The following is a 26366-nucleotide window of genomic DNA, read 5'->3' as shown; positions in this document are numbered from 1 at the left end:
GTAAAGGCGGCCCTGCAGAAGGAAGGACCAATACATTGGTCTTGCCTTAAAACTGATGATAGTAAGGCCTCATGCCCAGGAACGTATTTTCGGAGCGTATTAGGCATGCATTGCACGGACGTGTGGTGTGCAGTGAATGGAGTCAGTGAAAGTCAATGCACTCTCATTGATCCATGCACATGTGCGTGTGGACGACGCATGAGAAATAGATCGCAGCGTGCTGTCTCTCTGTGTACCATGCCGCGTGAGCCCTAGACACTTGTGTAGGCTGTGTATGATACGCTGTCCGTACACAATACTTTATGTATGGGTGGCATTTTCATACTCAACCCCGCTATGAAACAGAGCGGGGAATAGAAACCACGTGGGTATGATACGTGGCATGCACAGTGCTGGCAGAGCCGATGTTTACTAAGAGGGTAAACCGCTCCGGGGAGACCCTCGGCCTTATACACATACCCCCGTGGACAGGAGCACTAGCAGAAATGACAGTAGGCGATTAAATAGAAATCATTGTATACTGAAGGCAGAAGTCCAGGCTGATTCCACACAGTCCGTGCTGCACCCAGGAGGGGGGTGTTGTGGGGAAACGGCAGCAGGAAGTTACTAAATAGATGACAGAAGAAGATGAAGTACAAAGTTTATAGACACACAATGTATCAACAAGAGAAGAGCGCCAGATGGCCCAGATAACAGTGCGGTCAGACAGGTTCTCATGCAGTGGCTGGAGCCTCTGATGACTCTTTACAAGACACTGCATGTGATAAATGGCGCTGCTCAGGTCATGTTTACACTGGGAGGGTCTCGTCGCTCTTTATGAGGCCATAGAATGCAAAAATGATGTCCTGTTAGCACCCAGAGGCTTGTGTTCACATATTGATAGCGTACGGAACTGCAATCAGATGAAGATCATTTTTTGTGAATGCAACTTTTTATATGGTCAGGTCGGCTTAAGACACACATAAGCGCTTTTACACTGCGTATTTGTGCATTGTGTGTTTGCACGCACATGTGGATGTTTTAGGGCTCATGTCCATGGGCGGATTTGGATTCCGGGATCTGCGTGGTAAAGTTTCTCCCTCACCCTTTTTTTTTCCAGCTCCCATAGAAACCTATGGGAGACTCCAACATTTTTCATCAAAAGATGGACGCAGTGTGAAAAATCTGAGACTGAAAACAGGTGATGATTCACGTTTTCGTGGTATTTTTTATTTTTTTTCACACAACCGAAAATCGCTCATGGGATCCAAATCTTCACGTGGCCATGATTTTCGGCCAACGTTTTAGCGATGCTTCTGTAAATAAGACCTTATAATGATGCTGAGGTCATGGTCTTGGAAGTCTTGTCATATTATGCTACAAGTATTCACCTGCCAAAAGTTCAATATATTAGTGTGTTAGTTTAACCCTAGGGGCTCATTCACATGGCCATATTGCCTATTTAGGTTGGAAAAACGTTGATTCCCTGTGTGTTTCTGCACTTTTGATTCCTTCTGTAAGTACACAGCGAATATGCAGGTTTTCTGCGTATGTACGCATTCCCATTGATTTTATGAAGCTACTTTGGTACGTAATACGCACCGAGATTGGACATGCTGCCTGGTTTTTCCACGCTATCAAAAGTCACCTGAAAAATATGCAGCTGTGAGTGAACCTATTGAAATGAATGGGGTCTACTCACTGTATATTTCGCTGCATATTTACGTTCATGTGAAGGAGCCCTGAGGGTATTTGCACATGGGCCACATTCACTGCATATTTCCCACAAGTCCACCTGTAAGGGTGTGCATTTTGCAACTGATTTTAATGCAGATATACTGTGGATTTCAACTGTGCAGTGCAAAGGGTTAAATCCGTGCTCCAGTTTACAGCAGTTGATTTGGGGTGCTTTCACACAAGTGGAATACTTTTCCATCTGCACGTAAATACGCAGCCTAATCTACTGCTGCGGATTTCTGCTCCATAACCCGCATGTATACAGTACATGCAGATCTTGGTACGCAATTTTTTGCATTGTTAGGCCTCCTTCACACGGATGATTTTCTGCAGCTAAGTACCATGCATCAAAAAATCGTGACTCATAAAACCAGTGGTTTCCTATGGAAACCTTCAGATGAACGATTTGTAGCTGTGTCAAAAAATCGCAACAAAAAAGATAGGACATCTTCCCGCTAAGGTGAAGGAAGTCGCCAATGATGAAGGAAATCCCGTGAGGCTTTCTTTCATCTCTCTCTCTCCTCCCGGAGCAGCAGCCCTTTTTTTCAGTGACACGCAGCTCCCAATCGTGTAAACGAGCAATTTCACTGCTAATTAAGCTCAGGAATTGATAGCGGGAAATCGTCCATTTATGCGATTTTTCTCATGAGTTAGCTGCAATTTTTTTCGCGGCTAACTCCAGCTTGATGTTGTAGCCCATGTGAACGAGCCCTGTGACAATTCATTGCAGAAAATTCCACGTGAATCCCACCTCTAAAATCTGCATCACACGGTGCGTTTTTTTGCCATGGTTGTAGGCGAAGATTTGCACATGGAATTTGCCCTGTCAATGTGTAAAATCCACGTGTGGAATTCTGATGCGAAAAATCACATTTCTGCTTCAAAAAAGCTGCAGATTGTGATGCAAGTCTCCCCATTGGGAACAATGGGAGGCACTCCGCAATCCTCTGCTGCGGCTGTCTTTTGAGCGAATTTTGAGCAAAAATCTTTGTATCATTTACAGTGCAAGATGATTGCTCAAACGTTGAGTGATCATCACCTTGTGCTGTGAGTGGGGATGCAGAAGACAAGTGGGCCTGCTTGTCTTCTGCATCCAGCCATTCCCCGCTCGGAGCGCCCGGCTGTTATACAGTCGAGCGCTGCGAGCAGAGGATGCAGAAGACAAGTGGGGTGTTCCCACTTGTCTTCTGCATCCTCCGCTGTTGTCTGCACGGAGCACCCGGCTGTTACACAACTGAGCACTCCGTGCCGGATATGGAGAACAGAGTTGGACCGTTCTGTTCTTCATGCTCAGCCTGTGATCAGGGAGCGGGATACAGCTGAAACAATAGTATCAGCTGTATCGCACTGTGAATCCCTGATAAGGCTCATCGTTGTCTTTCAGCACGCTGAAAGACAACGATGAGCGACGGCATAACGAAAACTGCACGATGTCAGTGCAGTTACACACAACGATTATCGCTCAAAAGATGGCTTTGAGCGAATTTTGAGCAATAATCGTTGTCTAAATGGGCCTTATGGACTGAACATATGCTAGGTGTGTTTCCTTGAGTGGCCCATTGGCATACTGTTGTGTTCCACTGTATTGTAAAGTATACTGTGCATGTACAACATCAATGTGGTGGGAACAAAGCTTTAACACCCATTTAGACAACGATTATCGCTCAAAATTCGCTCAAAAGCCATCTTTTGAGCGATTATCGTTGCATGCAACTGCACTGACATTGTTTAGTTTTCATTACACTATCGCTCATCGTTGTCTTTCAGCATGCTGAAAGACGATGATGAGCCTTATCAGGGATTCGCAGCTGGAAACAGCTGATAGTATTGTTTCAGCTGTATCCCGTCCCTGATGACAGCTGGCTATGAAGAACAGCCCCGTTCTCCATACCCGACATGGAGCGCTCAACTATAACAGCCGGGCTCTCTGTGCAGAAAACATCTGGATGCAAAAGACAAGCGTGGACACCCCGCTTGTCTTCTGCATCCTCCGCTCCGAGTGCTCAGCTATATAACAGCCTGGCGCTCGGCGCGGGGAACAGCTGTATGTAGAAGACAAGCGGGGACACCCCTCTTGTCTTATACAGCCGAGCGCTCAGAGCGGAGGATGCAGAACAGCTGGCACTCGGAGCGGAAAACAGCTGGATGCAGAAGACAAGTGGGGACAGCTGTATAACAGCCGGGCACTCTGAGCGGTGCAACAGCTGGATGCAGAAGACAAGTGGGGACAGCTGTATAACAGCCGGGCACTCTGAGCGGTGCAACAGCTGGATGCAGAAGACAAGTGGGGACAGCTGTATAACAGCCGGGCACTCTGAGCGGTGCAACAGCTGGATGCAGAAGACAAGTGGGGACAGCTGTATAACAGCCGGGCGCTCTGAGCGGTGCAACCGCTGGATGCAGAAGACAAGTGGGGACAGCTGTATAACAGCCGGGCGCTCTGAGCGGTGCAACAGCTGGATGCAGAAGACAAGTGGGGACAGCTGTATAACAGCCGGGCACTCTGAGCGGTGCAACAGCTGGATGCAGAAGACAAGTGGGGACAGCTGTATAACAGCCGGGCACTCTGAGCGGTGCAACAGCTGGATGCAGAAGACAAGTGGGGACAGCTGTATAACAGCCGGGCGCTCTGAGCGGTGCAACCGCTGGATGCAGAAGGTAAGCGGGGACACCCCACTTGTCTTCTGCATCCTCCGCTGGCAGCGCAAGGTGATCGCTCATCTTGTGCTGTAAATGGCACAGCGATGATCGCTCAAAAGTCGCTTGAGTGACGTCTTTTGAGCGATAATCGTTGTGTCTAAATGGGCCTTTACAAACAGGACATTTTTGCATTCCCAATGTGTACTGTAAATGCACATTCTGCAGACACTGAGTTGATGGATCTCTTTGCATGAGAGCTCTAATAAGAATATAACATTAGCACTGTACAGTAGATACTAAGTATATTAGCTGCAGGCATGTGTCATGTTTTGTAGATATATTTTATGTTGTAAATGAATTATTTAGTATTTGAGAACTAAACAATGTAATAAAGGCTGCAACAAAGCGATGAAGGCGGCTGTGTCACGGAGCACACATGTACTGTAGCAATGTTTGTAGCCCTGGTGAACGCCTTGAGCACACACGTGTATCCGGACTGTCAGTGCTGCTGCTGGGTGTGACCCATCCACAGTCTTTCATTGTTCCATGACCACAATGTTTGTTAAGTTCTCTTCACACGGCCCATTTTCTCACATGACTTGTCTCTGAGTTGGGCATGGGCAGGACTTGCACAGAAAAAAACCCCATTCATTTGAAAGGGTTAATTCACACATTTGATTTCTTCGCTTGGACCGATAGTCTGAGTTTTAAAAATCGCATGCCATGTAATAATTGCATCTAACAAAAATAGAACATGCAACTGCAATGCTCACATCTAAGGTCCGCACTGCGAGAAAAGATAGGCCCTGGCCTATCTTTGGTGTGTGGGAGTTTCCATAGACTCCTATGGGAGCTGGATAACACGTACCACACAGCTGCCGATCGTGTGAACGGGCAATTTCACTGCTAATTAGTCTCGAGATTTAATAGCTGGAAATCACCCGTTCACGCCATTTCTGCACAAGCAATATGGAATTTTTTTTAAAAAAGTGTTACTGTTTTCCAAAGGTGAAACTTGAAGCTGCTGGGGCCCAATGCTAGATCTGTAAGAGGGCCCTAACTATAATGCTTCAGTAATGCCACTTTCACGCAAGTGTATTGATACACATCCATAATATGGATCTGCAATACAGACATGTTACAGGTGAAAGTACAGTTACATGTCATCAGTATTTCATCATTGTTTCATCTGTTTTTGCCTTCGTATTTGTTGTGATTGGTTTATTTTATGCCGGGAAATACTTGCCCATATCTGCCCGATAGAAAGAGATATCTATGAATGCAAATATGTAGGAATGGGTTTGACAGCAGCACACGCAATATCTGGTATGTGAGAGAGGCTACTTCAATAGGGTTGTCGATGCACGCTTCTGCCCCGGTCCTGGACAATGTCATTTGATTCTGCGCATAATACACATGACTTAGACCACACTACGTTAGTTTAACCCTTCATTGGAGGATACCCCCTGATGCTGCTTCATGTATGTGTGGACTTGTATGAATGCAAATATGGAGGCAACAATCTAGTGCATGCTGAATGTTTAAAACATGGCCGTAAAAAATCTGGCCATGTAAACAGATATATAGAATTACATTAGATCTGTATTATGGTCTGCAAAATGCGACTGAGGGCGCGGTCACACGAGCGTAGGCGTATTTACGTTCGCACGTGCGCAGCGTTTAATCGCCGGAAAGAACGTTTTTCGGCGATCATGACCAGAGCTAGAAAGCGTATTATCGTTTGTTCCTGCTTTGCAAACTATCTTTTCGGCCATCGAATATGCGTTGGCGCGTATTTCGGTCGCATATGTTCCGGTTTTTTTTCAGGTTGCCATTTTTACGCGCCATAAAATCGCCCGTGCGAACGAATACATTGGAAACCAACGCCTTAGATGGTCACGTTTATACGATTGGGCGCAAAAACGCGCCGTTTATGCGCTCGTGTGAACGCAACCTTAGAGAAAGCCCGATCTCACACGACTCAGATTTGAATTACAGATTCCGTGCGTTGGATTATGCAATTCCGCTCACATAAGCCGGTCGGAATTGCGTAATTCACTCGCAGAAAATAGGACACTGAATGTTTTATTTTACCGCTTATATCTGCAACATAGAGCCCACTGTGGTCTATTGTCTTTGATATACCTACAGCCCATACACAATTAAGGCCCATTTACACAGGACGAGTGTCGGGCAAACGATGCCCGACACTCGTCCCTGTGTCTCCGTGCTCCTGCACAGGAACTAGCAGAGCTGGCTCGCTCACGGAGCGGCCAGCAGGGGGGCGGGTCAGTGCAGGAGATTTCTCTCCTCTCGCCCCCCCACCCCCCTCCATTGAGATAACACATCGGCCATTTGCTACTGAACGGCTGCTGTTTAAACTTAACGACGAGCGATGAGCTTCACCTCTCATGTTTTATGCAGCATAAAAGATCAGCGATGAAGATCATCATTTTTCGTGCAGTTTAATAGTCCACCGTTCCATACAGAGACACAGGGACGAGTGTCGGCCATCGTTTGCCCGACACTCGTCCAGTGTAAATGAGCCTTTACATTGCATATGGGCTGCAGATGCCCACGTCATCACTAAGCGATGGTGAGGGAAATGCAAAACAAAAAGAAAAGTGTACTGCACATGACTGCCTGTGTGAGTACACGGTCATATGCAGTACAGTACACAGCCATATACAAGGTCAAGCAAGTAATCTTGGAAGATATAATGGTTAAGGGATGGTGATGCCTGATGAAGAGTAGTAGAGTTTATCCACCTCTCTTTAGTCCTAAAAGCTTGCTGTTCAACAGTATTTCCTTTAGTAAGCTGTTAAAGCGTACTACATCCTATCTACTATTAGAAAATATATATATTTTTTTTTCATTGGGAGCAATAGCACAATAGCACTCATTGTTCCGCATAGCGCCATTTTCTACTCTTATGGGTAATTCTGAAATTTAGAGAGTTGATGTTTTTAAAATGTTCACTCTGGCCCCCACCCCATGTCTTCTTCATGACCGGCTTCTGCATATAGCATTTCTAGATAGTTTTAATGTTAATCAGATTTTTATTCACTCACTTTTCAGAAATGGCTCAACCTGAGAAAGAGGGAGGATTCCGTCCGGTGGCACTTGGAGCACAAGATCTTCCTGCTACAGAAACCAGCAAGGACGACAAGAGCAAACAGATGCAAGAGGAGAACAAGCCAAAGGATTCAGAAACTGCTTCCGGCCAAAAATTTAACATCAGAAAGTTCTTTGTTGCCAGGGTAAAAGAAATGTGTAACTTGCATCAGGTTTTATTAACGCCAGCTTTTATCGACATTTTCATTTGTAGCAATGCTTCATAAATGGGTCGGAAAGATAGAAAGAAGCCTGCAATGCCCACGTTAAGGGGGGGAAAAAATTGGCGAGTTTGTCAGATCTTTCTTCTTTTTGGTGCAAACTATTTGTAAATTTGTCTTCAGCTCTGTTCTCCTTAACTCTGATGCAGTTTTAGACACAAATCTGTTGAAAACATTGAGGTGGCTGAGTGCCATTGTCTCTTTTTAGGCTAGTGACATAGGCGACAAGTCATCGGAAGGCATCCTCCCCACCTTGCTCGGCTAGATCGACAGGTCTAACAATTTGTGTACACATATCAATCTAGCCAAGCTCCAGCTGTCCTTAAATCAATCATTTACTATTGATGACCTATTGAGTCATGTCCAATGAGTGGAACAGGTTACCACAGGAGGTGGGGAGTTCTCCTTCAGTGGAAGTGTTCAAGCAAAGGCTGGACAGACATATGTCTGGGATGATTTAGTGAATCCTGCAGTGAGCAGGGGGTTGGACCAGATGACCCTGGAGGTCCCTTCCAACTCTACCATTCTATAATTCTATGACCTCTACTCAGGATAGGTAATCAATAATAGATCTGTGGGGGTCTGCCACTCAGAATCCCCCACCCCCCAGTCAGCTGATTAGAAGGCTTACTGAGAGTGTGGACAGCGCTGGAAGCACATAGCAATGTCCATATTGCAGCTCCTCAGTTTGATACTGCAGTCACAGCTCCCATTGAATTTAATGAAGGCTGTACCTGTAGTGCCAAATTGGTCCACTGCCTTATTGACTATGGTATCTGCTTCCAACACTCTCTGCACTGGCAGTTGGCCTGGTAATCAGCTGATTGGCACAGATCCCAAACAATGAACCCCGCCAAGTGACTAATTGATGGCCTATCCAAAGCATAGATCATCAATAGTAAAAGTCCCAGACATCACCTTTAAGTGCGTCACTCAGAATAAACTGATAAAATCAATACAGCAGAAAAGAGATGTATTTTCAGCTTCAGCGAGAGATCAGCTTATAGCTGCCCATAGAAATCTAGGAAGCTGAGAGAAGGAGGAGGGAGCAGAAGACTGGCTGCGGCGGAGATCCCCTAACTCACACACGGATGCAGCAGCAAGGATGACGTTATATCATCCCTCTCTCTGTTTGTCTCTTAAACCTTTGTAATAGGGGAGCTGTAATCTGCCTCCTCTCTGCTGGACAGATATTATTAGAGAACTGTTGGGTCATGTTCACATGGTGGATTTTATCACAGATGTGATCTGGATTAAAAAAAAAGAAATATAAAAACAATCATAGAAAATGGCCATATACTTACTGACTAAGCAGGGCAGATAGCTGCATCCTCTCATCATGCAGGTAGCAGACTACCAAATGAGGGAGCTAGTTACACCTGTGAGGGACACCGATGAGACAGCCACTCACACAGCCTCTTAGTATAGAGGGGGGTAGCTGCTTGGTGTATAATCCCACACAGAGTAGATACAAAGTGGCAGGCCTTCTGATACATGTAGTCCACCATGTAAGTATATGGTCATTTTCGGGGAGTGACATGCTACATTTTGAGGCAGTTACCACGTGAAACCAACAAGCGGATCCACAGCGACAGCATGTACAAATTTGGAGCAGGAAATCATAACTCAAGCATGGGTTTCTGCTGCGGATTACAAGGCAAGTACAAGTCGGATTTCTCCCGGTGGGCTATGCCAAAGTGCACATACCCTTAGGCCCAATGTCCACAGGGGGATTAGATTTGCGGAATCCGCACGTGAGGTCCACAAATCAAGCCGCCCATAGTGAAGCATTGGGCGTCCACACTTCATTTAACACCTGCGGATTTGTGTTTATTTGATTTGCGGATGCCATGCGCGGATAATAAATTGCAGCATGCTCCATTTTACCGAGGATCACACACGGATGTGGCTCCAGTCAACTCAATGGGAGCTTACGATCCACAATGCATCAGCAAATACATACTGCAGATTTGAAGGTTAAAATCAATTAGGGAGGTGGGGAAAAGGTTGAGAGGTGGGGTTGTGGATTTTTCCGTGCGGATGATCCGCAGTGCATCTGCGTACATCCGTGTGGAAATAAAACAATCCGCGATCTCCCACGAGCAATAAAAATCTATTGAATGATGACTCGCATTGCATCCTTTGCGGAAATCTCCCATAGAGATGAATGGAGCCACATCCACGATAAAATAGAGCATGCTGCAATTTTAGATCCGCGCAGGGCATCCGCAAAGCACCTAGAAATCAAATCCGCAGGGTTTAATTCAGTTGCGGATGCCCCAGCTTTTCCTATGGGCAACTAGGGCTGCGGATTTCCTGCACTGGAGATCTGCGGGGATTTAATAAATCAAATCCGCATGTGGCAGCTATGAACTATAGGGAAAGCAGTCTGAGAAGTGGAGAAGGCGGCATTTTTCTGTAATAAAGTTAGATATATTACAAAGTCACTGCTTGTACTATTGATTTATGGAAAGTTGGGTACAGTTGCAAGTACACTTTAACCATTTGAGTTCTATTGTTTCTGTTCTGCGTGTATCATACTCTTGGCTCTTTTAGTTTCTATATATCCATGATACTGGTTGTGCTAATCAGCTATGCCAGCAACAGAACATACTGTAGGTATTCTTCATATTTATCCGCACAGAGTTACAATGCATCCCAGTGTTCAAGATCATCCAGGACTGTAAAGTCACAAGCTATTTCTCCAAACCAACAACATTCCATATATTTATAAGACACAGATTGTTATGTTGTAAAACAACAATATCTCAGAGAACAAACCTATGCATTATGTATGTTCTGGATGAAAAGCCCTGGAACATCTGATATCTACAAATGCATATACAAATATTACTTCGTTTAAAGGGGCTCTTCAGGACTTTAAGGCTGAGTTCACACAGGGCGGATTTGTTGCGGTTTTGCTGCGGTTTTTCCGCTGCGGTTTTGCTGCAGAAGAACTGCTTCTGCGGCAAAACAGTTTCAAAGGTTATTTTTGTCTTGCGTATTTTCTTGCGTATTTTCTGCGCGGAAAATCCGCAGGCGTTCTTTTCTGCAGCGCTTTTTTACTTTTGCGGCGTATTTTGCTGCATCGATAGAGGTCTATGGACAAAAAAGTGCTGCGGAAAAGTCAAAAGAATTGACATGCTGCGTCTTGAAAAACCGCACCGCAGCTGCATTTCTGCACTGTGGCAGTGCGGGAAAAAATCTGTCCTGTGAGAACAGCTTTTTGCCCAAACACATTTGCACCGCATTGCACTGCAAATGCAGCAGTTTTGCCGCAGTGCAGATATGCAACGGCAAACTGCGTCAGAACCGCAGCAAATCCGCCCTGTGTGAACCCAGGCTTACTGTTGATGACCTATCCTTTGGATAAGATATGAATAGTTGATCAGCAGGGGTTCTCACCTTGGAATCCCAAATACAGACACCACTGGAAGCAGATAGTGTATTGCAGTGGCTCGGTGTGGTACTGCAGGCATTGCCCCCAATGAAATTAATTGGAGCTGTGCTTGCAGTACAAAACTGGGCTGCTGCAATGTTGACAGCACTGTCTACACGGATAGTGGGCCCACGGACCAGCTGATGGGTGTGGATCCTGAGCAGTGGACCCCAGCTAATCAACTATTGATATTGATCACTTATGTAACAATAATATTAATTATGTCCCTTTTACATAGGACGATTCTCGTTTAAAGGAGCGCACGAGTGAGTGATGTCCCCGCTAGTTGATCGCGCTCCTGCAGAATGTTTAGACCGGCAGATGATCACTGAATATTGATCACTTTTCGCTCAGTGCTTCACATTTCTATATGAAACACTGAGTGGGGAGCGTTTAGACATAATGATAAGGCCCATTGTCCACCCGCGGATTTTAATTATAAAATCCGCACATGGCCCCCGCGTTAGGAGATCCGCATCTCTAGCTGCCCATAGGGATGCATTAACATCCACAGGGCAACTTAATGCATGCGGATGTGATGTGAAATCGCAGCATGCTGCATTTTTCTGCGGATCTCCCACACGGACAGCTTCCGCAGGCTTGTATTGAAGTCAGCTGTCACTGTGGATGTGCCACGGATCCGTGAGAAAGCAGGAGATTTAAAAAGAAAAATGTGCAGGCGCCGGGTGTGCCAGAACACATCCGCCGAAGAAAGAAGATCTGGCCTGCATGGAGGAGAACCGCGCTGGATCCAGAGAGGTAAGAAACTGTCTATTCCCTTTCCATGTCCGCGGGCAGGCACGGATTGAACTGCGGGATTCAGCAGTGGAATCCGTGCGTGCAAGTGGACATTAGGTCTAAGTGAGCTGGCAATGATTGTTATGCAGGCTTAAACTGAGCGACAAACGAAAAGTGCATGATGGCTTGCATTCAGACGCAACGCTTATCACTCACTTTTGTTTGTTTGGGCGAATTTTGAGCGACAATTGTTACATATTAATGGGTCATTATCCTTTCTTAATTCTTGGAGAATCTCTCTAATGATCTATCTACACGAACAGATAATCTGCTACTAACAAGACCCAACTGAGCAATTGACAAAAAAAAAAGTTGTTTGGCACTCCTTTACTTCCCCTGAAGGGACATTCCCATTTCAGCTTTTCATAGCTGCTGTAGTTACCCACCAGCCGATAACTACGAGAACAGCCAAATGCTTCAGAACAGCACTGTTTTCGTAATTCTCACGAAAGTGAATAGGAGCTACGGAAACTGTGTAGCACAGTATTTTACGCTGTTTCCATAACTCCCCGTGTTCCGGAAACAGTGTAGCGCATTGTGTTACGCTGTTTCCGTAGCCCCTATTCACATTTAAAGGTAGCAGCTCAAAAAACGCTGCACTTAATCGCTCAGCTGTTTCTGACAGGTGAACAAAAACAAAGGGCTTGGTTTTCCCGTCTCAGGCTTTGTTCCCACGAGCGTATATCAGCCCGCCATTTTCACGGTGTTCGATATATGCTGTGATCTGATGCAATGGATTCCAATGCATTAGATCACTTGGCCGTATTCCTGCGACGTAAAAGCGCCCACCAACATAGTGACGGTCGCTTTTACATCGGACCCAAAAGATAGTCCTGGAACTATCTTTGGCACCGGAATATGTCGGCCGCTGCATGGGCTCCTATGGGAGCCAATGACAGCGTCGAGAGAAGGGAGGTGGGAGGGAGTTTAGCAGTGTGACTGCTAAACTTCATCCCTCTTCTCTCCTCCCCTTTGGCTGATTGCAATGGGAGGGGGAGGGTGGAACTAAGCACCGTCCCGCCTCCTTCCATTGCTGGCTGCGGACATGGGGCAGGACTGGGCCGTGAAAACGGTAGCCAATATACGCTCATGGGAACAAAGCCACAGGCATGAAAAGCCAAAATGGGAACAGCCCTTTTACCCGGAGCTTTCTTCTCCATACAGTTTTCCCTGCCCCAGTGGATGTGCTGCTGACAATGGGTGATTTTTATGTCTCCGTAAAACATGCATTCAACCAGAAACAAGGATTTGCTTGTTTGTTTGATTGGCGGCATGTTTTTACAGGGCAAAGATTGGAAACGAACATACATACAGTCATTGGGTTGGATATTGCCCCAAGTAAGTGGGCCTTAATACCATATTTGTTTGTTTGTGAAATTCTGAATACTTAGCCCAATTATATGCCTCTAGGAATCAGATTGCTGCAACTCCTAATGGAGTACTAATGGAAAAGTAAGCTGAAATATTTTAAGGGTTGTTTGAAGAATGTGTTCTAATCTTGATATAACTAGGGCAAGCCTAGTTGATTGCTCACTGTTTAAATGTACCTGCCTTTCTTTCTCAGCCAGGAGCCTTTGATCAAGCCGTGGAAGACCTGACAAACCAGCTCTTATCAAAGGAGAAGGAAATTGTGAATAGTGCCTGGCTGCTCGCAGAGTGAGTGTTACATGTTTACAGCTCCCCATATAAGTGCCTATGCGGCATACAGACCTCCTCAAGGCTATTCAGAGAATACATGATACAAGAAGTGCTCATTTCTGTTTGTTACTGAGGATTTACTTGCTGGAACTGATCTGGCACAATGAGTGTTGTGTGCCAGCTCTGCACTGGCACTGCAATTATGTTTTCTATTTGTTTCTAGTTAAACATATCCCCAGTAGGTTGCTGTTGAAGAAACAGAATGACAAAAACATTGAACCACCATAGCTGACACCTCAGTCTAGAATGGAGATCCGTCTTGTGATTAAAGCACTGAGCAGGTGGCAGGGAACAGCTTGTGAAGGATGCACTGTACACAGTCTATCCAGGGAAGCTTTCTACTTTTTCTTAAAAGAACCGTTTCAATCTTAGATTATTCTCACTGCAATAATTATGTGTTACATAGCACTTTTATGTAAACTGCCCTCAACTCTGTAAAAGGCCTCGTTCACATGGGCGCTGTTTTCGCGCATTAGAGGTACGTGAAAGGAGTGGTTCTTATAGAAGCAATCGTTTCCTATAGAAGCATTCACAAGAAGGAATTTTAGACGGGCTAAATACTTGCACCAATCAAAGATAGGACATGCGACTGCAAAGCTCGCATCTAAGCTCCGTGGTGTGAGAAAAGATAGGATCTTTGGTGCGCGATGTGCAGGAGTTTCCATAGACTCCTATGGGAGCAGGAGTCTATGGAAAATCCTGCACAGAAAAATGAGTTTACAGATCTCATTAGGAGGATTTCTGCCGATGGAAGGAATTCCCAGCTGCTTACAGCGGGACATTTAATACGTGCTGCCCAGAAGCACATTTTAAATGTCCTGCTGTAAACTCCTGTTAGTCCCTGCAGGCACGAGGGGAAGCCCCGAGGGTTCCCTTAATCCCCACGGGGACTAACAGGAATTTACAGTGGGACATTTAAAATGTGCTTCTGGGCAACACATTTTAAATGTCCCGCTGTAAGCAGTTGGGAATTCCTGTAGCCCAGCTGCAGGGCAATTCCCCCAGCAGCAAGGGGGCAGTAGGGAACTCTCTCCCCAAGGGATTTCCCTATAACAAGGAGAGAGAGAGGGGGGTTGTATTGCTGCAAGGAGCAAGACTTAGTTCAGATTACGCTTTAAAGAGAGTAAGACACTATAAAAGGGTTGACAATAAGAATTTATTAAAACCAAATGATAATCGAGCATAGTGGTAAATAATTGTCCTACGTTTGTAAACTATCGGATCTATATACAAAGGAGAATATCTATATACAAAACATAAAGGTTGCAGATGTTACATAACAAAGTATAAAGTTAGCAAGTTACATTATAACCTAAAAGATTACAGATCACATATTACCATCACCAGAGGTTCCCTCACTTCTAGGGGTTCAACAGATGACATTCTCATCTGGTCTTTGAAGTGTCCGGACTACCCAGAGCTTCTCATCCTTCCAGAGATTCCAAGAGCTTCTCCTCCTAGATTCCAAAAGCTACTACGTCTTAGTTTCCAAAAGCTTCTACTCCTTAGTCCCTCTCCTGTCCTTTATACCAGTATAACTTGCTGAGTCATAGGCCATACTCTCCAAGCTTTGCAAACCAAGATGTTATCAAACTGAGACCCCCCACCATCTGAAGGAGCCAGTTTCATTGATCAAAGGTTCAGAATCAGCAACTCAATTCCCTAGACAATGATGATGGTATCACAGGATTAACAAGACAACAGATTCCTGGCCATACAATGTATATGGACAGAGTTCAAACAAACCTATACAAATGGAATTGTAGTTAATGCAGTTAGCATTGTTCTGTCACATTTCACAGTTACATCAAAGCTTCCTACACCAAACAGGTTTGAAGACCACATGAATGTTCATAGCTATTTGTATGTAAGATACAAAATGGAGAATAAAGGAAAATACAAAATGGAGAATGAAGGACAAAATGGAGGGCTACAAATAGCCAATTATATTTGCACCACAGGGGTGGGGTTACAGGACTTCTCTGAGAGCGTGGGAGGAGAAGGCGACCCTCTAGCCACACCCCGTCTCTGTCTGCTATGGGGAATTCCTGTGAGAAGCCGTATAGCCCCGCCCCCTCTATCTGCGCTATGGGGATATCCTTCGGGGATCCTCAGAGCAGGGAGAGAGAGAGAGTGGGGCCATGGGTTAAACCGCCCATAGGGAGAGACAGGGCAGGGCTATGAGTTAGTCCCCCATTGCAGGGAGAGACAGAGCGGGGCTACGGGTTAATCCCCCAAAGCAGGGAGAGACAGAGTGGGGCAACAGGTTAATCCCCTATAGCAGAGAAAGATAGAGCGGAGCTATGGGTTAACCCCCATAGCAGGGAGAGACAGAGCGGGGCTATGTTTTAATCCCCCATAGCCCCGCCCTCTCTCCCCCTGCTATGGGGAAATCCTGAAGCCCTGCGGAGCTTCTTCTCTCTCTCTCCTCCTGGAGCAGCTGTGCTTTTTTTAAGCGCAGCTGCTCCAGTGAGCAGCTGCCTGTTCATGTGATTTTTAGCGATGTCCAGGAGGCGATTTATCACCGTGGATCTCACAATTGCAACTCTCCCATGGACAGGAGGCCTTAGAATGACATTTTATATGCTGGTCTTAATTCAAAGTGAGCTGGAGGGAAATGCACTAATTTTATTCAGTGGTGCAAGTCAAATCTTTGGCAGCTGTAGGCTGGTGCAACTTTGTGCTACAATTTATGTCAGTTTCTGGTGTAAATTACCCATATTTTTTGAGGTTTTTGCACTTTAGCACAAAAAAAACTTTATTTTGAAAAATGCTTTCTTTTCTTGCATCACTGTATTCATTCTTCCATTTATGGAGCTGTGTAAGGTCTTGTTTTTTGCATGTCAAGCTGTATTGTTATCATTTGGGGTACAATATGATCTTCTTGATCACTTTTATTGCAGTTTTTTTGGGAGGCAAAATTAATAAAAAAGCAATTGTCTCTGTTTTTTATTTACATTTCTTCATAAATTATAGCATATTAGTCATTTTGTGGTGGCCCTTCCCTTTTTGCTGAGCCCTGGCCACTATTTAGAAAGGTTGCAAACACGGTGGAAGTTGACAAATCCAGAAATTTGACAATACTTTTGCTATTCCAGTTGACATAATACGCTTTCTAGAATAGATCTCCCGGTAGGTATTTCGTCTATGCTTCCCTATGTTTGTAGAAAGGAATATTTACCACAAGCTGTGTCTAATCACTCTTCATTCTATTTGATTATAAATGATGTGGGATTTGGTTTGGGTAGAGTTTGGAGGTTAAATCCCTTTTGGTTGAACCCACTTGATGGTAATGCTAGAACAGAGGAGGCTCTATTGGAATTTTTTCAGACGGCCCGAGCCCAGCGAGTATACGCCAAGTCTGTGATTTGGCGGGGGGAGACAGTTTAGATCTGCTAAACTGCTTCCCCCTTTCCACCTTCTCGACGGCTCTCGGCAAGGGGAAAGGGCAGGACGGGGCGGAAGCTAGTGTGCTATGCTACCGACCCATCTCCACCCCTTTTTGGCTGCCAGCAGTGGGAGGGGGCGGGATGGGGCAGTAGCTTAGCAACTAGCTGTGCCCCATCCGGCCCCTACCATTCCAAACAGCCAGCAAGGGTCGAAGAGAAGAAGGGAAAGTGTGGGAGTTTAGCAGACACACTGCTAAACTCCCTCCCACCTCCCTTCTCCGGCAGCTGTCATTGGCTCCCATAGGAGTCTACAGCAGCGGCCGTATTCCGGCTGGAAAAGATTCGTCTTGCACACAATAAGCCCTCACACAGCCCTGACCATGGAGAAAGTAAAAAAGTTACAGGACTTTGAATGCGGCGATTTAGAAAAAAAAAGATTTCCAAAAAAGGTTTTTTTTAATTGCAGAAAAGTGGAAAAACCTAAAAAAAACATAAGAATTTTGGTATCGTTGTAACCGTACCGACCCGCACAAAAAATGCATTATGTCATTTATGCTGCATGATTAACGCTGTAAAAAGAAAAAAAAATTATGGCAGAATTTTTTTCTCTCCCTGCGATTATAAAAAAAAAAATGATAAAAGTTTTTGCAATATAGTCAATGTACCCGAAAATGGCACCGATTAAAAACTACAGTTTGCCACGCAAAAAACAAGCCCTTATACGGCCGCGGCGACGGAAAAATAAAAAAGTTATGGCTTTTGAAAAATGGAGTTTAAAATGCGCCAAAAATCGTTGCGTCCTTGAGCCCAAAATAGGCCATGTCCTTAAGGGGTTAAAATAAATGCATGGTTTCACATGTGCGTCGGGAATTCTGCTTTGCTGCTACGTTCATGGAGTAGGAAAGGGGAATCCCTGCGACCGAATGGCTCTGTTTCTAGATGGAACCAAACAGCGCCAGACATCCCATTGACTGTAAAGCTGCTCGGCTTTTGTACGGAGGAAAAAAACGCTGCATGTTTCATCTGGATCTGTGAGGGAACCTCCGGCTGATGTAAAACCGGCCTGAACTAAGTTCTTGCACTACTCATGCATGTGATTGTAACGGAGAGGGGGTCACTGAAGGGCACTATGGCAGGATGCAGAAGGTGTGGTGGCTCAGTCTAAAATCGGCGTGGCATATTCGAAAAATTTGCCATACAACTCTACACTTGTCCCTCTTTCATTGCACAAACGTTGGGAGGAATACTCACACTGTTTTGCATAACATCACTTTCATCAACATTATCTCAAAGGATGGTGAGCGGAAACATGCAAATCTTTCTTATTTACCCCTGCTGAAGGTGTGAACTCGCTAAAAAGAGAGCAGCATACAAAAGTGTGATTTGCTTATTTCACAGTTTGAACTTCTAGGAATTATTATTGGCTAAGGACTCCTTCATATTGACCATGGCAATTTTGCCGCGAGAAAATCGCGTCAAAAATCGCAATTGTGTTCAGGCAGTTTTTGAGTGTCAGTGCTGTTTTTTCTTGAGAACAACCTCGCATTGTATCGCTGTCGCCTGCGATAAAATCGTAAATTTTTTTGCCAATAGGAGTCTCTCATTTTAAAAATGCATCGTATCGCACAAAAATCGCACGTTCGTGTGTTGCGATGCAATAAAAAGGAGACTCCCTAGAGAAACAGGGGGTATAAAAAAAAGAGGACATGCTGCTATTTTTTTTTTATTGCAACATTGCAGGAGTGAAAACATCGTAAATGGGAATAAAACCATTGAAAATCATTGGTTTCATAATTCTGCGATTTTATCGCAAGTGTGAAGGCATCCTTAACCCCTTCATGACATGGCCTATTTTGGGTTTAAGGACGCAACAATTTTTGGCGGATTTTCTTCTCCATTTATAAAACGTCTTAACTTTTTTATTTTTCCGTCGACGCCGCCATATAAGGGCTTGTTTTTTGCGCGGTGAACTGTAGTTTTTATCGGTGCCACTTTTGAGTACATTTGACTATATTGTAAAACTTTTATAATTTTTTTTTTGATAACAGGCAGAGAAAACGCATCAATTCTTCCATAGATTTTTTTTTTTATGCTAATATGAGAAAAAGCATAACAAATGGGGTTTTTTACTTTTTTTTTTTTTTTTTACATTTTTCTTTTTTATTCAGTTTTATTATCTTTTTATCAATTTGTGTCCCCCTGGGGGACTTACAACACTGCACTGATGATCGCTGTGATAAGGCATGCCCCCCCCCCCCCCCGCCGCTGTGACTGACAGCCGGCTCCCGCTGCGGAATAGCGCGAGATTATAAGTGATCTTCCGCTATCCCCAGGACGTACGTTTACGCCCTGTTGCGGGAAGTACCTCGCTGCCAGGACGTAAACTTACGCCCTGGAGCGGGAAGGGGTTTTATCATTGCAACAAAATCCCATCCACTTGCTGGGCCCGGCATAAAATTAAAAACAGGGCGTACTCTCTTTCCTGGAGCCACAGGATGCAGCTAAGAGACTAACCTAGCATGCAGCAAGTACGCAAGGAAATTGCGTACTTGCTGTGTGCCACCAATCACCATGCACTATCTTGGCGTGTATGCACGCGTAATACTTGCCAAGATAGGACATGCTGCGATCTTTTATGCGCATATTTTGCGCAATATGTGTGAGTGGCAGCATGGAAGCCTATGTAAATTGGTATAGTGTTTTACACCTGTGTGAAGGAGCCCTTACAGAGAAATTGAAGAATCTGGGGGGGGGGGGGGGGGGGGGGGGGTGTTGAAATAAGCATTAGTATATATCCTGATGTTGTAGGAAGCATTGTGGGTGGGGGGCACACTGGAAGTGAAAGTGCATCCTGATACTGATGCCGAGTCAAGATGCCAGTGACACATTACTTCATATGGGATGTGCTTGTATTACAGAATGTAGCAGTTTAAAATGCCAATTTGAATTAGATGATTTGCAAGTTGTGGAGTATTACTTACTCGTATTCTCTTTAATATGTGCTTGCTAAGCACAATTGTTTGCAGATGTCAGTTCTGTGTTAGGTAATAAAGGAGTTGTCCAGTTGTAAACGACTGATGGTCCATTTGCACTGAGCTGATTTCTGCAAGAAGCAGACAGCCCTGTTCTCACTACAGTGGCCAGGCTCGGTATTACAGGCAAAGCTTCCATTCATTTCAATAGGAATTTTGCCTGTAATACTAAGCCTGGCCACTGCAGTGGGAACAGAGCTGTCTGCATACTGCAGAAGTCGGCTCATTGTAGGAGCGTACCGGTCTGGTAAACTACTGATCAGCAAGGATCCTGAATGGCAGACCCACACCAATATACTATTGATCGTCTGTCCTAAGTATCTAAGTATAAGCCATCAATAGTTTACAGCTGTACAACCTCTTTAAATATTGTTTTGATATCATGATTATTATTTTTTTTAAATATTACGTAAAATCACATCATTGCTACTCTCACCTCGCCCTCCCGCCATTGATTGACAGCTCTCTGCTTATTAGGGCTCATGCCCATGGGCTTTTACCTGTTTTGCAAACATTCTCTGCCAGCAGAAAGCTGGCAGAGACCGCATATGAGTGCGTATGGCACTGTGCATGCCCGTGTATCACACGCACATGCGCAGTGTGACTTTTTTTCTTTTAAATTCCCCGCTCTGTTTCAATCTATTGCATATGAACTGTGTATCATACGCAGCCCATACAAACGTATCGGGCTCTTGCTGTGCACGTATGCAGAGAAATAGCGCATGCTGTGATCTATTTCACTTGTATATCCATACGCAGTGTCTGCACGCAGTGAGCATGCATCAATGAAAGTCCGGGCAACACTGCGCACCGTGAAAACGCAGTTGTGGACATGAAAAGAGAGCAGCCCATCATTGGCTGGAGGGCGGGGTGGGTGTGGCTAGGTGCAGCTCATTAATATGCAGGACTAGTTCTGTCTCTGGCTGCTACTAATAAAATACAAGTTTCTCCCAAACTTCTGCACAGATCCACACAGCAGACGTATCGCTGTACTATCAGTGTGACAGGCGCTACCTTGTGGTGCTCTCAGTGGGGGCTGCAAAAGGATGGTGACAGTCTCTTTAAAACTAAAAGGATGAGCTGCAGTGGTCCAAATAACAGTAATAGACGATTGTATTTTACCTCCATATTTGGTCCCTGTTTTGCGAACCATAATACAGAGTTAATGTAAATCTATGTATCTGTTCACATGGCCACATTTTAGTAGCGCACATTAATTGGTATTCTTTTCTATTGGGCAATCAGTATTTGCCCTGTAGATAATGAAGCTTATGATAATACAGATCAAGCAATGATGCCATACGGTGCAATGTCATCTGTGACCCATCCGTATTGCAGATCTGTATTACAGAGTTGTAACACTACACCCGTGTGAAACCGGACACACAGGTAATTCTTCATCAGAGTTATTAGCTGGAGCACTTGGTGGTATCCATGTGCTCTGCAGTGAGTGTGGCTGCTTTATGTACACGGCTTCTTGTCCTCATTTAATAGCCTGCATTTGTGTGGGATTCTTAACATTTTCTTGCGAGTTCCAAAGCTGCTTGCATTATTTTTTTCCTCTTATTTTCGCGTTCTCTGGGACTGTCAGAATCTTTCTAAATGAAGACAGCCACTCACAGAAACTTGTGAGGTTTTACAGTTTTGTTCATAATCCAGATGGGAGATATTTTTTAACAAGATTTCAGAATGAATAATCACCAGTATGTCAAATTAAAAAGCTGGCATGCAGTTTCATTCCCTCTGGTTATTTACACTGACAAAATGCTGCCACCTTGAGGTCAAACGCCAAAATGCTCATATAGTATCCTTTTACTGGCACGTAGTACATGTTTTAATGTGCTCATAAACTGTTCCATCTGAAGTATTTATTGTCTTCTTCTCTACAGAATTGATCATTGGAACAATGAGAAGGAACGTGTGGTTCTAATAACAGCCAATTGCCTTTTTATCTGCAAGTATGACTTCATCATGCTCTGCTGCCAACAAATCCAGAAGGTTCCTCTAAACTTCATAGACCGGATATGTCGGGGTTCATTCGTATTTCCAGAGAGGTCCTTAGACAAGTAAGTGGGACATTTTTAGAATACAGATACAGTAAAACCTTTTGTGTATGGTAGGTCTACTGGATGCATATGCAGTATAATGGTATTGTGGCCAGCTGGGACTTGCTGTCTCCCATTGGGATACGCTGAAATCTGTATAGGTTACTAAGGCTAACTTTGCACAGGCGAGCGTGATATCAGGCCGTTCGCCAACGTGCAATTTTTTATTTTATTTTTTTCCCCACAGAGGTGAGACGTCTTTATATCAAAGTCACCTTGCATTACTTTGGTGAGGTAGCGATCCTCTGCAATTGCATTGCACTGCGTGCACCCAGCACATGGTGCTATACTGCTGCCGGCCCCATTGAAAACAATTGGCAATGTAAGGACACGACCCAAAATAGCATTTGTTTCCCGCATTGCGGTGCGTTGTGATGCAGGATAAACCGCTCATGTGTATAACACTATTCAAAAGAATAGGGTTCAGATTCATGTATCTTGCAACACACAAATCTTGTGCGAGAATCTCAGCTGTGTGAAAACGGCCTTGGGCCTTATTCACCCGAGTGTTTTTACGTAGCTATTTACTCGCGTTTATACGTCGGCTAAAAGTCGCCACCATCTGAAGCATTGGTTTCTAATCCAGATGGCCAATTTTTATCCACAGAAGAACCTTGCGCCGGGAATAATAGGACATTGGTGACCCAATACAGCAGCTGATATTATACGCTGTTGGAAAAGATAGGTCTTGCCCTATCTTTCAGCCGACTTATGCAGGAAGCTACCATAGACTCCTATGGAATCTGTAAAAAAAAAAAAGCGAGGGGGGGAGTTTAGATGTATCCAAAGTTGTGAAAAGCTTACAGGTGCCTCTATTTAGGCAGTAGAAGTTAATCAGAGGATTTATGTCGACAGAGGGTTTTCCAGGCTGCTGCGTATTTTTTTCACTAATGCGTTGCTTCTAGCCATGTGAATGGACGAGAAAATGCTACTTTCCCCAGTCGTCTCCACGACAGCACCAATTGAGATTGCCTCCTCCTGATAGGACAGGAACATACTGAGAGGTTAAAAGCTCCCCCCCCTTCCCCACTTTCCTCAGTGTCTTCCTGTCCTGCCAGGAGGCAGGATCTCTGAGAGGGGCTGGTGGAGAAGCCAGCCAGAAGCTACTCCCAGGCGGATCGGAGGGCAGTGGGTCAGCCTGCCCTCCCTTCCCAGCCAGACGACTCCCGGGACACCACATGGGGTGGTAGCCCCCGGGCCAGGTTCCTCCCGCGGCGGCCCATGGGGGGTACAAAGGGGGGGCCTCAGTCCCCCTCCTCCTCCTCGTATAGTCACAGCGCGGCGCTCCAGGAAGCCCTTTGACGGCAGGGGGCGGGGCGTCGCGTCACATGTCCAGCGTAGTGACGTCATCACGCTCGCATCAGGAGCCGCACGGAGGGGGCGGGGCTTAGCGCAGGAGCGCAAAAAATTTACAATAAGGAACCTGAGAGAAGCCAGGAAGAAAAGCCACATAGAGGGAAGACCTTCTTCCGTGCCCCAGTGCAACAGCCCGAGGCCTACCGAGGCAAGGGCAAGACGGGACGTTGGAGTTACCCTAAGGGGGGCAGAGGAAGGAATATCTTTAACCCCACCAGGGGGAGCCAAAAAGCAGAGACCCTGACGCCATCCCCGTAGGGGAAGGCTGGGGAGCATTGCGGATCAATGGGCCGCGATTTGCGAAGGTACATGGATCCCAAAGATCTTACAGCAGGGATACCGGATAGAACTGGTGTCCCTCCTCAGAAGGAAATTCGTTACCACAGGAGGTTCAGGGCAACAGTTACACCTACTAAGGCAAAGCGTTCGGGACCTACAACAACTAAACGCAATATCCCCTGTACTTCGAAACGAGGAAACCCAGGGCCATTATTTCAGGCTCTTCCTAGTAAGAATACACTGCGGGAAACAGCGGATGATAGTGAATCTGAAGCCTCTGAACACCTGCGTCAGATACAGGAAATTCAAAATGGAGTCCATCTCCTCAGCAATAAAGTTGATTCCCAGAGGGGCCTACATGGCATCCATCGATCTAAAAGACGCTTATTTCCACGTGCCGATCCACAAGGGGTCCCAGAAATACCTAAGGTTCGCAGTGGATATGGGCAAAGGAATAGAGCACCATCAATTCAGATGCCTGCCTTTCGGGATTTCCTCAGCACCTAGGATTTTCACCAAAATTATGGTAGAGGTAGCCACCTACCTAAGGAAGAAGTCGATCCTAATAGTACCCTACCTGGACGATATTTTGATAATAGCAGAGTCCAGGGAACTCCTAACAAAATACCTGGAGATAGTGCTAGAACTTCTCCAGTCCCTAGGATGGGTCATAAACTGGGAAAAATCCAGCTTAAACCCCGGCAAGGAAAAAATGTTTCTGGGCATAGCACTCAACTCAGAATCTCAATGCTCCTGCCTGCCCGAGGAAAAAATACAAAAAATCCGACGGCTGGTCAAAATCTTCCTACGGAGACAATCATGCACAATTCGGGAAGCCGTGTCTCTCCTGGGAAGCCTGATGTCATGCATTCCAGGAGTAGCATGGGCCCAGGCTCACACCAGAGCTCTGCAAGCCTCAGTCCTATCCACATGGGACATCCCTGCATTGGTGGACATCTCCAGAGAAGCTGCGGAGAGGGGTCCACTGGATACAGAACCCGGCCACGCACATCACAACGTATGCAAGCACTTGGGGATCGGGAGCGCATGTGGGGGACCAATTCCTTCAGGGCCTATGGCCACAAAGGATAAGAGACCAATCCTCAAACTACAGGGAACTACAGGCCGTATGGCGGGTCCTACAGCAGTTAGGAAACTCTCTACAGAACCAGCACATAAAGATATTGTCGGACAATACCACCGCGGTCGCCCATATTCGGCACCAGGGGGGCACAAGGTCTCCCGCCCTGCAAAACATCGCGCAAAAAGAATTTTATGCTGGGCAGAGCGCCGGATCCTTTCGATCACGGCAACACATTTGAAGGGGACACTAAATCAAAAAGCGGATTTTCTCAGCAGGAGGCAGTTAGACCCAGGAGAATGGTCTCTCTCCCTGAAAGCATTCAGAATCCTGATCAACCAGTGGGGGACCCCACAATTAGACCTATTCGCAACCAGGGAGAATGCCAAAGTAAGCAACTTCTTCTCCCTCCGGCCAGGAGATCATCCTACAGCAATAGACGCCCTAGGCCAGGACTGGGGAGAGGGGCTGGCGTACGCCTTTCCTCCGATACCGCTGATCCCCAGGGTCTTACAACATTTCAGAACCCAGGTATGCACACTAATCCTGGTGACCCCCCCCCTTCTGGCCCAAGAGAAGTTGGTTCGGTCTCCTGACAACACTGAGCGTCCAGGACCCAGTCACCTTTCCTACCGGGACAGACCTGCTATCACAGGGGCCACTGAACCACCCGGGCATAGACAGGCTCCATTTAACAGCATGGCTCTTGAGGAATCCTCACTAAGAGGGAAGGAGTTCTCAGAGAGAGTGGTCGAAACACTAATGTCCAGCAGGAAAAAGACGACCCACCTTATCTACCAGAAGGTTTGGAGAAGGTTTTCCTCATGGAGACAGGGAAGGGATTCCCGGGATTCCATCCCGGATATCCCTCTGATGTTAGAGTTCTTGCAGGAGGGTCTAGAAATGGGCCTCTCTCCAAGTACCCTGAAGGTCCAGATCGCAGCCCTTAGCGCTATATGCGACACAAAGTTCGCAGAAAACAGATGGGTCAGCAGGTTCCTGACAGCAGCAGCTAGACTGCGACCCAGGCCCATAAATGTTTGCCCAGACTGGAACCTTAATTGGGCCCTAAAAGCCATGACAACAGAACCATTCGAGCCGATCGAAGCATTACCGATTAAAAATGCTTACGATCAAGACTATTTTCCTAGTAGCCATCACCTCCGCAAGGCGAGTTAGCGTGTTGCAGGCCCTGTCCATTCGCCACCCGTTCCTGAAAATCTCTGACTCCAAATTAGTATTTAAAACGGACCCTGCCTTCATGCCGAAAGTAGTATCACATTTTCATAGGTCACAAGACATCATAATTCCCTCCTTCTTCAGTAAGCCTAAAAACGAAGAAGAAAAAACCCTAAACTGTCTGGACGTCAGGAGAGCAGTCCTAGGCTACATAGACGCGACAAGCCACTGGAGACGGGACGACAACCTGTTCGTCCAGTTCAGTGGCCCAAACAAAGGGAGCAAAGCAGCAAAAAGCTCCATAGCCAGGTGGATCCGC

The 26366-nt window shown here is 45.7% G+C and overlaps 1 protein-coding gene across 1 annotated transcript in view; it reads left to right on the top strand.

The window, feature by feature from the left end:
* Positions 1-26366, top strand: part of TPRG1 (tumor protein p63 regulated 1) — a 90703-nt gene that overhangs the window by 4839 nt on the left and 59498 nt on the right. Inside the window, exons 2-4 of the mRNA XM_066602136.1 lie at positions 7435-7616; positions 13493-13584; positions 21937-22113. Of these exons, the coding sequence (XP_066458233.1) occupies positions 7435-7616; positions 13493-13584; positions 21937-22113 (451 nt within the window). The remainder of the gene's footprint in view (positions 1-7434; positions 7617-13492; positions 13585-21936; positions 22114-26366) is intronic.

This window comes from Eleutherodactylus coqui, chromosome 1, assembly GCF_035609145.1.
Source record: "Eleutherodactylus coqui strain aEleCoq1 chromosome 1, aEleCoq1.hap1, whole genome shotgun sequence".
Taxonomy (NCBI): domain Eukaryota; kingdom Metazoa; phylum Chordata; class Amphibia; order Anura; family Eleutherodactylidae; genus Eleutherodactylus; species Eleutherodactylus coqui.
This window is presented reverse-complemented; position numbering and strand designations above follow the sequence as displayed.